At 43.2% G+C, this 13,224-nt stretch overlaps 1 protein-coding gene across 1 annotated transcript; it reads left to right on the top strand.

The window, feature by feature from the left end:
- Positions 1–460: 460 nt before the first annotated feature.
- PM20D1 (peptidase M20 domain containing 1) lies at positions 461–12,638 on the top strand (the record flags this gene model as incomplete). The annotated part of the gene is made up of 13 exons (XM_084497542.1): positions 461–863; positions 2,581–2,667; positions 3,236–3,468; positions 4,486–4,572; positions 5,394–5,527; positions 5,954–6,073; positions 6,869–6,944; positions 7,180–7,241; positions 7,496–7,574; positions 8,462–8,533; positions 9,243–9,411; positions 10,127–10,226; positions 11,007–12,638. The coding sequence occupies 13 exons, from the start codon at positions 461–463 to the stop codon at positions 11,134–11,136; spliced, it is 1,752 nt and encodes a 583-aa protein (XP_084353668.1). The 3' UTR covers positions 11,137–12,638.
- Positions 12,639–13,224: the final 586 nt, after the last annotated feature.

Below are 13,224 nucleotides of genomic sequence, written 5' to 3'. Positions count from 1 at the left end.
AGTACAAGGTCATTGTACAGAAGGGTGGAACAACTTTCCTTGGTGAAACCAGGTGAGAAAACCAGGGGATTACGTTGCTGCAACAAGATGGGTCTGTACACCAGGGAAAAGCTTCTGAAGACAACAATTGCTAAACCCAGGGCCATGTTGCTGGAGCTGGTTGTGGGGGTTTTGAAACGAGGTGAATTGAAACTCCGTCAGGAGTGGGCCTGTTCCTCGGTGAAGGATACTCCTCAAATCACCCATTTTTTTCCCCAAACACCTGCCTTTTTGGGAGCAGCCTCCTGGCACTGCCCAAGGCTGGGTGAGGGGGGACATCCCATTATTTGCTGCTGCGAGGGCAGCAGACACCCTTACCCACAGCTCCTTAAACATCCCCTCACCACAAAACCCACCACGTTCCACCGAGGGGAGAAAGACTGAGACCCCCCCCCCCCCCCCCCCCCCAATATCCGCCGCCATGGCACACACCCCGCGCCGCAGAACTACAACTCCCAAGCCACCTCGCGGCAAGCTCGGGGCGGGACAACCCCTCCCATTGGCCACCCTCCGGGACCGCAGCGTGCCGATTGGCCCGAGGCCACGCCCATCCTCCCCTCCGCGAGGCGGGCGGCGGCGGGGCCGGAGTCCGCCGGTGATGGCGGGCGGCGGCGGCGACGGGTGGAGGAGGCGGCGGCGGGCGGCGGCGTGGGCCGCGGGGCTGGGGCTGTGCGGGGCCGTGCTGGTGCTGGCGGCCGCCGTCCTGCTCCGCGCCCACCTCCGGCCCTCCCCGGCTCTCCCCCGCCTGTGGGCGCGGCGCGGAGGCGGCGGCCCCGCCGCCTTCAGCGCGGGCGAGCGGCTGGAGCTGAAGGAGGCGCTGCGAGGTGAGGGGGCCCCGGCGGCTCCCGGCTGCCCCCCGCGGCCCGGCCCCGGGCAGGGGGTGGCGGTGCCGCCGCCCCGCGGTGCGCAGAGCTCGCCCCGGGGCCGGGGGGGGAAGCGGTGCCCGTGCTTGGGCCCTTCTCCCACCGCCGGCGCTGTCCCCGCCGTGGTTTCCTGCGGGGTTTCTGTGAGAAGTGCCTCGCAGTTTCTCAGACGGGTTTTGCTGTGGAGCTGGTTAATTCGCGATTGCAATGGCGAATAAAAAGCAGAAGTAGACCGTCAGCTTGTGTGCACAATTGCCCGGCGCTTGATTCCTCCCCTGGTGCCCTGCTGGCTCAGAACTGCAGGTTCACAGCCTACGCAACACTCACTCCTATTCTATATACGTACAATTCTATTTCACCAACCATTAACTTCTCCTTTTCCTTTTATTTCCTTCTTTCATGACTAGAGGGCTCCCAATCTTTGTTCTTACTGGTTCTGCACTGCTCATCGTGGTTCTCTTAGCTCTCATTTTGGGACAGTGGGACCTGCCCCTGCTCTGTTTAACATCCTCCCCACTGCTCTGCCTGCACGATCACTTTGAACACGCAAGGTTAGTGGAAATTGGCACTGAAAAAAAACACCTTTATTGCAAAAACACAACCTTCTTTCTCACACTTCCCCCTCGTGTCTGCCTCAGGCACTTCCTGGTGGCAATTGCTGGACATCTTGTTCGCTGGAAAAATCAGTTTCTCTTTTTAATTAGGGTCTCATTTACTTATGGCTCAGATCTTGCACGCCCCTTCGCAGCACACGGCCCGTCTGTAACGTCACGGTGTGTCAGTGCTCCCCACCTTGCTGCCTTCTGCAGAAGTGTTTGAGGATATTCAGCTGGCCATTTGCAGAAAGCCACGGTCTGGCGTGAAGGGGATGGTCTTTGGCTGCTCAAGTAGGGGTTGGGTCCTGTCAACCTGGTGTGTTATTGATTTGGAAGATCTATTGCCTAGCAAATTCTGTTTATGTTTGTTTGTTTTTAATCAGAAAACGCAAGAGTACAAGAGGGATATTTACTTATTTTTGTTCTGCTTCTTGAGTAACACCGCCTTGAAAAGAATCCGTAACCACCCTTGACAGATACTCTTACGAAAGGCAGCAGTGATTGGGACAAAGTTACAGCTGTGTTTGTAGGACAGTGACTTGGTGCTGGAGAGCAGCCTTGTCTGGCCCTGGTTGAATGAGAGAGCAGGCTAGTGGGAGCAGCAGAAGACTTTTCTGTTTGTGTATCCCAAGGGGTTAGAGCAGCGTGAAAGAAGGCACTTACTATGGAAAATGAACCTTCAGCTCCCAACTAACCTACTTCTTTAGCTGCCAGGGTAATTTCTGACTGAGGGAGCAGTTCACCTTACAAAATGCAGCTGCTTCTGGACAGTAGCATTCCTAATGACATCATTCAGCCCTCTAGGATGAAAAACTAAAGTGTTTTTCACTTTAGCGAGTAAAGTATCTGTGCAAATACCTTGGCTGGAACTGAAGGGAAATACCTGTGTGCAGCGTGCCCACAGCTCAGCTGAAGTACATCAGTCTTTTTGATGGTGGTAACCCTTACTACCCTATGAACTAATCTTTAAAGCCTCAGAAATGCTCCGGAATGTAAATATTGCTTTTTCTTTTGAAATGCAATTCAAATATTGCTTGACTGATTTCGGTGTCAAATGATTTCTATTTTGTATTTCCTTGAAGGTGCTGTTAAAATCCCAACTGTTTCGGTGTCTCCAGACGACTTAAATGCAACGGCCATGGCAGAGTTTGGGAGGTACATTCGGGAAGGTACTAAACTTTCATTCTTAGCAATGAAATTCTTTGTTTTGGTGATGAAATCAAAGAGAATATGTGTGGTTCTTGAATATAGGGGAGTAGATTTTTATTTTGTTTTTCTCCTCAGGAAAGGACTGGCAAAATGGCATGTGTAGGTCACCTTTGCAGCAGTGTATTGGGGTGCAGCAGTGACTAAAGCTAGAACAGAGAAGGTTCAGATGTCTTTTTCAGTGTTGTTTTTTGGTCCTTGAGATGATTAAATGGCTTTGACATTAAAAATACATAAATAAGAGGAAGGCTGCCCCTTTTTCAGCCTATATTTTTTTTTCAGTGTCATCATTGCTGCAAAACAGCGGCAACACTGGTGAACAACAGTTCCTGGTTTTGCTTAGGAAGGTCTTAAATATGAGCTTAGATAGTTAGAGGTGTGAGAACGAAGCTGTGTGCCTGCTTCCTGAAACAGGTTTGTTGCGGTCTTTGAGGCTAAATGGATAACTACTATACGGACTATATGGTGATAAAATTGGAAATTATTGCTAATTTTTCTTTTTCATGTGTTTTTATTTATTTTTCTTAACAGTCTTCCCGGCTGTATTCTCTTCAAAGTTCATTCGACATGAAGTTGTTGGGGAATACAGCCATCTCTTTACTGTGCAGGGTTCTAACCCTGAAATGCTGCCTTACATGCTGCTCGCACACATGGATGTTGTGCCTGCTCCCCCCGAGGGCTGGGATTTCCCTCCTTTCTCAGCTGCAGAGCATGAAGGTTTCATCTATGGACGAGGAACACTGGATAACAAAAACTCTGCCATAGTACGTCATCGTGGTAATGTCATTTCAAAGGGAGAAAAAGTCTGAAAAAGCAGTTTGGAGGAATCTGTTTACTTGAGATTTACCATACTGTCTCTCTTGCCCTTCTTTAAATGCAGGCTGTTAACTGCAGGTCTTAGGAATTTACCATTTTCTCCCACTTTTTTTTAGGGATGGAGTGCTCTTTTATTATTGAATAAAACAGGATTAAATCAGATGTTTAGCAAATGAGCATCACAGATGCTGTGGCTGCTTGTTATGATGTCATACTCCTAGACAGTTCCTTCAAGTTGTTCAATTATCAATTTCAAGGCCATGCAACTTAAAAATTTGTTTTGATACTTACTTCCACTGTGAACTGCACAAATAACCCTTCAAATTGACAATAAAAATCAACAGTTTCAATGAACAAGGCAAAATGGTTGCTGGCAAGATAAAGGTAAAGTATATGTATATATACCCTGCTAAAATGTAAAAAAAATAACTAGGTTGAGTTGAAAAAAACAGATGAAATAGAAAAAATCAGCAAATGGTAGATTTAATTTCTTATTTTTCAGGGTAAGTTTCTCATTCTTCTGTTTCTGCGTTGGTACTTTTTGTACGAAACATGCTGCTCATTAAAATGAATGGAGTTGGTAGCTCAAGTCAGAGCGAGGCTGTGTAGGACAGACAGCTTAAAGGAACAGTGAGCTCCCTGGATAATTATAACTCTGTCATGCTTCCTGTGCAGTTTGCCACTGACTTCGTGAGGAGCAAGAACAAGCCCGTACTGTATGTTGTATATGCATGCTGACACTCTGTAGCACACTGTCTTAAGCGTTATTTGAGAAAATGAATATCACCAGTAGGAGTTGTGGAAATAAATGCTCAATTGTGAGCAGGACAAAGTCTCCTTAAGGGCTGGGAATGCATCATATTTCTTTTCTGTTACATTACATTCTTTTACACTTATTCTCCTACTAACACCAGCAAATAGTAAGATTCTCTGTGGTTGTTGGTTTTTTGTTTGTTTTTCTGCAGGGTATTCTGCAAGCTCTAGAATTTTTGCTGAGAAGAAATTACAGACCCCGCAGATCTTTCTATGTTGGCATTGGACATGATGAAGAGGTATTTTCTTTTCTTTCATCTAAATAACTGCTTGTTTGCACTGGTCATGTACATAACAAGGCTTATTTTTTAAACCTTGTTCACCTGTAAAGTCCTTCCTGGTTTTCTTTGTTATGCGGGTAGATACTGTCAGGCACATGCCTGTAGTTATATATTGATTGTTTGGCTTTAAGTGACATTGACAGAGGATTTGGTAATGAGCAAAGAACACAGTGGAGTGTTATTTCAAGTTCTTTTCTGTTGCAGACATGGAAGGTGAACAGGAGCTGCATCTTGGAATGCATATAAGTCATGGCAAGCTGGCCCAAGATTTACTTGGTTGTTCTAAATGATCAGGAAGAGCTAAGAAAAATACTCAGTTCTTGTTGTGGGTGTACCTGCTAGTAAATGGTACAAAGAGACAGATGAGGATGGTTCATTTATTCATTTTCATGATATGGAGACAGAAAATTGTCAATATTTTGTAATAATATTGCTAAAACAAGTATCTCTTTAAAATTACAAGTATCTCTAAGTAATCTGTGGAGTTCATAGCTGTGGGATATCGTGTCCAAGAGCAAATAGGATTCAAAGCAACATTAAACGAACAGTGAATGAGAGAATTCCTCGGTGTGGATGTAAATCCATCTGCTACTAGGCCATTAGCAATCTCCAGTGAAGTTTCCTAGTAAGAATCTTAATTGCTCTAGAACTGCTCATTAGGAGTTTTCCTGCATTCTTTGCATTGTAGCAGTGGTCACTGTTAAGAGCAAGATGTTTTCCAGTATTCTTCCCAGTGGTGTGGCTTAACCTGGCCATTTCCTCTGACTGGATTCTCACAGGTGTTTGGTCGGAAGGGAGCAATGAAGATTGCAGCTCTGTTGGAAGCCAGGGGAGTGAAACTTTCCTTCTTACTGGACGAGGGGAGTGCTATCCTGGAAGGCATCATTGCAGGAGTGAAGAAGCCAGTAGCTCTGTAAGTAAAAGAACAACATTCATGATGATGAAAGCGACCCATTTTGAATATTTAATTTGTTAGAAATGACCTCGCTAATGTCACCAAAACATGTTTTCAAGGCATGTGGTAGTGTTGGCATTGCCTGAACTACAGCAGTCAAAGGACCTCCAGTTTGCTTGCTGTCCACCACAGCTGTGCTGACAAAAGCAGAATGTTCTACTTAGCTGGTGCAAGCATGTTAATTACATGCTGTAGAGTCTGTTTGCTGGAGAAGAAGCCAAGACATCAGACCTCCAAATGTTTAAAGACTGTTAAGAATTTGTGGCTGCTTCTGCAGTGTTTCATATGACACTAAAAAATACGCAGACTAGTTTGCTTTTACCTGTAGTCTGTGCATGTGTATTTGGAGTTGCATTAACCATGTGTTTATTTATCATTGTACAGAATTGCTATCACTGAAAAGGGTTCAATAACACTGAACTTCACTGTGGATAAAGAGCCAGGACATTCATCATTTCCTCCTAAGGAGACAAGTATTGGCATTCTTGCAGCAGCAATGGCCAGGTGAGAGCTTCCTTGTCATCTAACAGCAAAGACAGTCAAGCAGGCTCCTAAGGCACTGATATTTGACTTGCTTTTGTAATATTTGTGTTTAAAGTATTTTACAAATTCCCCCTGTGTGTTTGAAACTGAAGTTCGTAGCTCACTTTGGAGAGCAGAAATGCAATCCCCAGCAAAGGGACAACTGCCAAATGTCTGGAGTACCTTCTCACTTCAGCTGCGCCTAGTATCTCTCAAGCCTTTAAAACTAAGGCAATTGCTACATCTTGATGTCTGTCCTAATTTACTCTGTAACTGTGCAGATCACTTTGTTTGGGTTGCAGAATTTCTCTGGAATTTATTCTTGCATATACCTACTGCGTCTAGCTGGTAATTATCCAAGCCAACAAATATGATGTAATGTCAGAATGTTGCATCCTGAAGCTGACTAAATCTTCTCATTACATGTCTCTGTAGATACCAAACTGGCTAGTAAATATATATTTCAGAAAAGTCTTGTATGTATGGATAGAATAGAATTCGGTGTCATTTTTTTCTAGATTTCCATGTATTCTTTATAAGAGTCAGGCTTTTACATTTTTTCAGCTGATCATGAAAGAAAATCTTTACGTGTGACTGGAATGCTCAGCAATGTATAGTGGAGCTGTACTCGCAGATGTGCTTGCCAGGAGAGGAATGTGTGGTTACATCTCAAGTACATGGATGCGTTTCAGAAATCAAACTCCCCTCAGCCTTCTGGAGCAATAACAGCCAAAGGGTTTTTTTTAAAATTTCAAATGTCGATGTGCTTTGCCGTAGACTGGAGCAAAATCCTATGCGCAATCTGTTTGGCCATGGGCCAGAACTCATGACTATGGAGCACCTTGCATCAGAGGTGAGGAAAGAACTATAATTTTGTTTCCAGATTTTCCTATTAATAAGTGAAGAGTAACCCATATGAACTTAAAAGCATAGTTATGTAATTCTTGGAAAGGAGCAGACTTAAGCTGGCATTTCTCCCGTAAAGAGAATTGTTCCTATTGGCTTTGTTTCAGCCGTAGCAAAATGATTGTGTTGTCTTCTTGAAAACCAGAAACTTACAGATTTCTGGTTTTGTTTCTCCCATTTAGTTCAGTTTTCCTCTCAATATCGTCATGAGCAATCTATGGCTGTTTTCACCTATTGTCAGCAGGTAAGAAAACGTATCCTTGCTGAATATTCCTGTAGTCTCACCCTTAAAAGATGAAAGACCAGCAGCTATTTCTGGTCTTCCCAGGAAAACAGTTACATCGTTTCATGGTATAGGCAAAGTCAGTGCTTTGCAGTTAATAGCCAGTTGGGTAATTGAGAGTAGGCCTTAATTCAGCTTATTGCCTGTGTAACCGTGGTGCTTATGTTGTGTAGCAATAAAATGTATTTGAGAAATGATTCTTTTCTTTTTTTAAGAGTTCTTGCCTGGAAACCTTCCACCAATGCCTTAATTCGAACTACTACAGCAGTCACAATGTTTAACGCAGGAATCAAGGTAGCTTCATTTTTTTGTAGTTTCTGGAGTATCTGACATCTGTCTCTGTAAACCAATATTAAGATTATAGGTTTTTTTGTCCATCCTAAAATGTAAACAGAGTATTGTTGGCAGTAGCTGAAACTGTCAGTTGTAAACACTTCCCTAGCCTAGATGGGGTCTTACTTTTGTGAGCATAGGTCAGGCCTACCACCATTTGAGTAAAGTTAGCATGCACCTTGGACTGGGAGAAAACAGGTTCTGGCTGATAGAGCCAGATCTTGCCCTGATAAAGAGGTGTAGCTGTCCAAAAATACTATAACCCTGGAAAATAAACAGGCTATTTGATGTGTCCCTGAATGAATCTGTTACTCAAAGCATTGATACAGTGGCTGAACAGTGACACTAAGTGGCTGGGAGAGAAGTAACACCCTGGTTTGTTTATTTATTTATTTATAAATATCATACCTTTACATTTTGACAAAAGTATAAATATTTATTTTGTCGAAAAGAAGAGTTAGGTGTCCTTAGTAACATACTTAAATGACTTACGTGTCTCATGCCTGGGGAAAAGCAATGGGACAATAAACTAAAAATATTGTTTCAAAAAAATTCCTGAAATTTCTCAATATAAGGTTTCTCAAGGGAGGTGTCTCATCTGAAGAGGAAGGCACAGCTAACTTCATTTTTGTTGAATCAAGGAATATTTCTTTTTGTAGTTATCTACTTAATAAATGAGATGTGCAGTATTTGAATATCGAGCACAGGAAGATGGCACATTTATATTAGTGGCAACAGTGATGCATTAATCTATGGGGCCTGGATTGGTTTGAGCAGTTTCTGAGTTTGCAGTTGGCATTTTAATCAGTTTTTAACTTTCTTTTATGTTTTGGTCTTTTTTTCCCTAGCCAAATGTCATCCCATCTTCTGCAAAAGCAACTGCGAACTTCCGGATCCACTCCGCAGAGAAGGCCACTGAGGTACTTACTGCCTGCACAATTAGTTAAGGTTTTCCTCCCAGCTAGGATAACTTACTTTTTTGTTCACAAGTGCAATAGAGTTTATTCAGAACAACTTTCTTAGAAATTCTGTATAGATTCCAAGTGTCTTCTGACTGTGGCACAGAGCAAGAGGCAGACCACACTTGGAATTGTGCCTTGCAGTTACATTGAGTAGATTTCAGACATTTTCTTGTGCCAAAGAGCAGGGTTGTGGTTATGGAATGGAACTAAACTGAAGGCTTGTGATCTGTGAGAACGGGGGGGTCTTGAACACTTCAGTAGGAATGGCATGCCTGTCCAGCCAAGTACAGCTGTGATACGTTATCAGTAAACAGTATCTTCCCTTTGGAAACCCTTGAAAGTTTCTCTTCTCTGGAAGCTTTTTCTGGACTGTGTTTACTTAGGTGACCCAACTACCAAGTTGGGCAGGTTGACAACATCCTGCTCAGGGCTGAAGCAGTTTAGGAGCACCTTGAGACAGCGATGTGCATCTGATTGCACTGGACCAAAAGTATTAGATTAAGTATCAGCCATCCACTGAAAAAGAACATAGACTGGCACACAGTTTCAAGTTGGCAGTTCATAGACAAACATTTTCTGCAAGGTGGAACTTAAGCTGATATTTAGAAAGGGTACTCTCTCATTTCTTTTCTTTTATATTATTGTTAATCTCTGTGGTCTACCCTAGGTGCTAGAGATAGTTAGAAACACCGTTGCTGATGACAGAGTGAAGATTGACGTAGTAGAGGCCTTTGATCCGCTTCCCGTCAGTCCGTGGGATGACCAGACGTTTGGAGTCCATGTTTTTCAAAGAACCATTCTGGATACTTTCCCAAATGTTGACAGCGTAGTTCCAGGTAACAGCAAGCACATGATGGTTATTGTTTCCTCTCCAGCTTCCGCCCTGCTTTTCTCTGCCCCCACCCCCCAGTATCTCCTTGTTTCCATTTGCTGTGTATTTCTCCACCCCAGCTGTTAACTGCTGGAAACAGTTGTTTTTTCCTCCTTTACTCAGTTCCCTCTTTATGTTTTAGTGGTTTATGTTGTTTTTTTAGTAGTGGAAGTAAAAAAGCAAACAGGAAACTGACAGAAACAATGAGCCTTGAATTTAACTCTCTGCAGATACAAAGCAATCTCTTCAGAGAAGAAAAGAATTGTGAGGGAAAGTAGGAGGTCATCTTTCTTTAGCTCTTCTTTTATTGTTTTCTTAGCTGGCAAAGCCATTCCTGCTTTCCTGTATTATTCCTTATGATCCCAGCCCCTTCCCTTGCTCGCAGCTCCTTCCTATTTCTGTATGGTTTGTTGGACTGCAGTTTGAAGCTTAAACTTCTGGGGAGGCTGGGTATCATAGCTGCTCTTAGCATAATTGAATCGCATGCTCAGCTCCTCCTGTTCAAAAAAGAGAGAACGTTGTTCTTCCAGGGTGTCCCAATAAATTGTTTTGGTGATTTTGTTCTCGGTGTAGCTAGAGGTCAAATAGAAGTTATCAGATGCCTTTCCCTTCTCCTGGGAAAAGTGTGTGTCATCGAGTTGCTGCTCTCGTGCCCAGTAAACCTGGGGTTTGTTTTCCAGGCACGTGTATCGGAAACACAGACAGCAGGCATTTCACTAACGTCACAAATGCCATTTATCGATTTAACCCACTGATCTTGCAGTCAGATGATCTTCCCAGGTACTGTATTCTTTCTGCATGTGGGCAGCTGTTAGGGGTGGGGACTAGCGAAATTGAAAATCGATAGGCGTTGGGCAGAAGGAAACCCAGCCTTGTATACCTTGGCATGGTGGTGGTGTTGCCGCGCCTTCTGTAAGGCCGCTCATTTCCTGCATGCTTGGGTGCTGCACAAACAGGGGAGGATAATCACGCTGGGAGAGTGTTAGCCCTCACTCTTCTTTACTTCATGTGGGAACAAGGCCTCATTCAGGTGTCCCCCTGAGTAGCGTGGCGATGCAGTGAGGCTGACTGGATCCTTTATGTAGTGTAAGAGATTTATCCCTATGTTTGGACACATGGCACTGAATTTGTTTGTTCTTTAAAGTTAGAAATTAAGTTTCCTGGGGTAAAGAGACAACAAAGAACACCAACAGGCAAGGCTTTGTTTCTTTATTTACTATGTAATAGATTCCTCATTCTACTGAGGTGCAAATGTTATAGGAGTGCCTCGTAGCTGTGCAGGACCGTGACATAAAGGGCCAAGAGCTTCACAGAAACTTGGAATAACAGTTTTTCCATGTATACCCCCAGCTTAGTTTTTGTGCTCTGAGCCTTAAAATCAGTAAGTTGTTTTGGTTAGCCTGAGGAACAGACATAGCAGTTGCAGTATTTGTCGTGTATTCCTGTGTTTTTATGCTGTGCATTTATTTATGAAGTGAAACAGGCAAGTAGGATGCTGGATGTATGCAGGTGGGTCACAAATGCACACTGCAATGAAAAACATTCTTCTCTTTCTACCAGGATCCATGGGTTGAATGAGAGAATCTCGGTTGAGAATTACGAGAAACAGGTCGAGTTTCTCTTTCAGCTGATTAAGAACTGTGATATTGAGAAGCTTCCGGAGCCTCACGCAAACTCCCATGAGCTGTGAGACAAAAAGCCTGAGCGGAGCAGCTCCTGAGGTGGACTCTGGGATGACAGAGGTCTGGGCTGTAAGCAGCAGTTGTGTGTTGCGTATTGAGCAATGTCAGGAATGTGATTTTACATATTGTCGTTGGCACACAGATGGAAAAACTGCAGGTTGATGATTTAGCCAAATGCACGGTTTGCTGTAAAGTCACAAGAACATGGATAAAACACAACAAATATCCCTGTGCCTCCCTGATTTTACAAGCAGCCGTTAATCTGATGGTATTAAATTTTTTAGCACTTTCTTTAATCTTTAAGCCTCTGAAATAGGTAGTCACTTAAAAATCAAAGCTATAATTGGCAGTCACTTGTACATCGTTATAAGAAGCTAATCTTCCTCTGTGTGCTTTTGACAAACTCTGTTTTTACAGTTAATTGATTTTCACAAATGATGTGTCTGTCAGAAACTCATGTAAAAGGTACACAAAGGGGGTTAGGTTTGATGTAACTGGGTAGGGTTGCACCGAGTTTGTTGCACTGATGATGGGGTAGGCTTCTGCCCCAGGTGATTCTCTCAACCAGTATTTACAGAATTGACTTGATCCTGTCATTTCTCCCATGCATGCACTGATTTCTGATTGTAGCTTAAAATACTGAGCTTCAGGAGTTCTAGCTATGTTGCTTTACAATATGTTGCTCTGATCTCAGAGGTGCAAAAAACTTTTCTTCCTGTCTTTTCTGTGACTTTTTTCCTCTCCCTCTCTGGTAAGACTCCCAGGCTGTGTTGTGCAGCTGTGTCAGAGCAAGGAATCCTGACTTTAAATAAGAAACTACATCAGAAACTTCATTGTGAAAGCAGGCAAAGCCCTTCAGTTTATTCCTGTTTGGTGGGAGCAGAGTTTTCTCTATCCCTTCATGGCCTGCTTTAACGCTTTTCACGTTGCCTGCCACTTCTATTGAATCAGCTCTTTGGGAATCCAACAACACCAATAGCCTGTCTACTCTGTTTTATTTCATCTTGCACTTCTTGCACTAGCATGCCCATCTTTGTTAGCATTAAAGGGGTAAGTATTCTTTTGGCCTTGCTAGTGTCTTTAGTTAGAGTTATTGATACTAATTAAACAATTAAGGGCTAGATGTTAGCCAAGGTTAAAACTGTGTGAAAACTGCTTTGTTGCACTGACATGCAGACTCTGTGCTAAGGAAGGAGGCAAACCTTGCCCTGTTGCACTGTTGCAGAGGTGTGTGTGTTTTTCAGTTGAACACTGGAATGGGTGGTTATTCTGCTTTTGATTCACTGTAAAATGTGCTGGAATGTAGAGGAAATACCCTGAAATGTATCCTGAAAACCAGTGATGGAACTGTGATTCCTATTATTTCCATTCACCATTCTCTATTTATTTGCTGTCTGATCTTATCAGTGTGGCCAATGGGCTGAGGCTGTATCAAGCTACTAAATAATTGAAACAGATTGGCATTTTTGTCTAATAAAACAAGGAATAAAGCTTCTTTTCTTGATTATTACTTAGTCTCTTAATGTAGCTTTATATTTGCAATGAAGTCGTTTCCAAACCTGATTCTGCACTGGAACAAGCCATAAAGTTTCCATCAAAACAAACCCACATATTTTCCAGCCTGCTTTAATCTTTGTACCCTTCCTGGTGTTCTTTATTTTTGTACAAAAATTAACTAACTGTTTATGCATTACTGGCTAGTAAATAGCTTGGGTCTTTCATGGTTTATTGCATTTAGTCTGTGTGTCCTAATGTCACTAATTTGTTTAGCCGCGAGTCTATAGCTCTTTTGTGGAGGTGTCATTTCTCTTGCAACCTTCTGTTGCATACACAGCAAAAGTGATTTGTCAGGCTATGGCACAGAATAAAATACATCCCCGGGAGTGGGAGCTGGAGGGAAGTTTTCCTCTGACAAGCCTCAATAAAAAGGGCTGAGTCTAAAGCCTTCACTTTGACCATGGCTGTAGGGGGCCAGTGCTGGTTAACATCTTCGTTAATGACCTGGATGATGGGGCAGAGTGGGTCCTAATTAAGACTGCAGATGATACAAAACGGAGAGGAATGGTTGATGCACCTGAAGCTGGTGTTGTGGGCAA

Source organism: Aythya ferina (assembly GCF_964211825.1).
Source record: "Aythya ferina genome assembly, chromosome: 25".
In the NCBI taxonomy this organism is placed as follows: Eukaryota; Metazoa; Chordata; class Aves; order Anseriformes; family Anatidae; genus Aythya; species Aythya ferina.
Note: the sequence above shows the minus strand (reverse complement) of the source record. Positions and strands in the feature narration are given on the sequence as shown.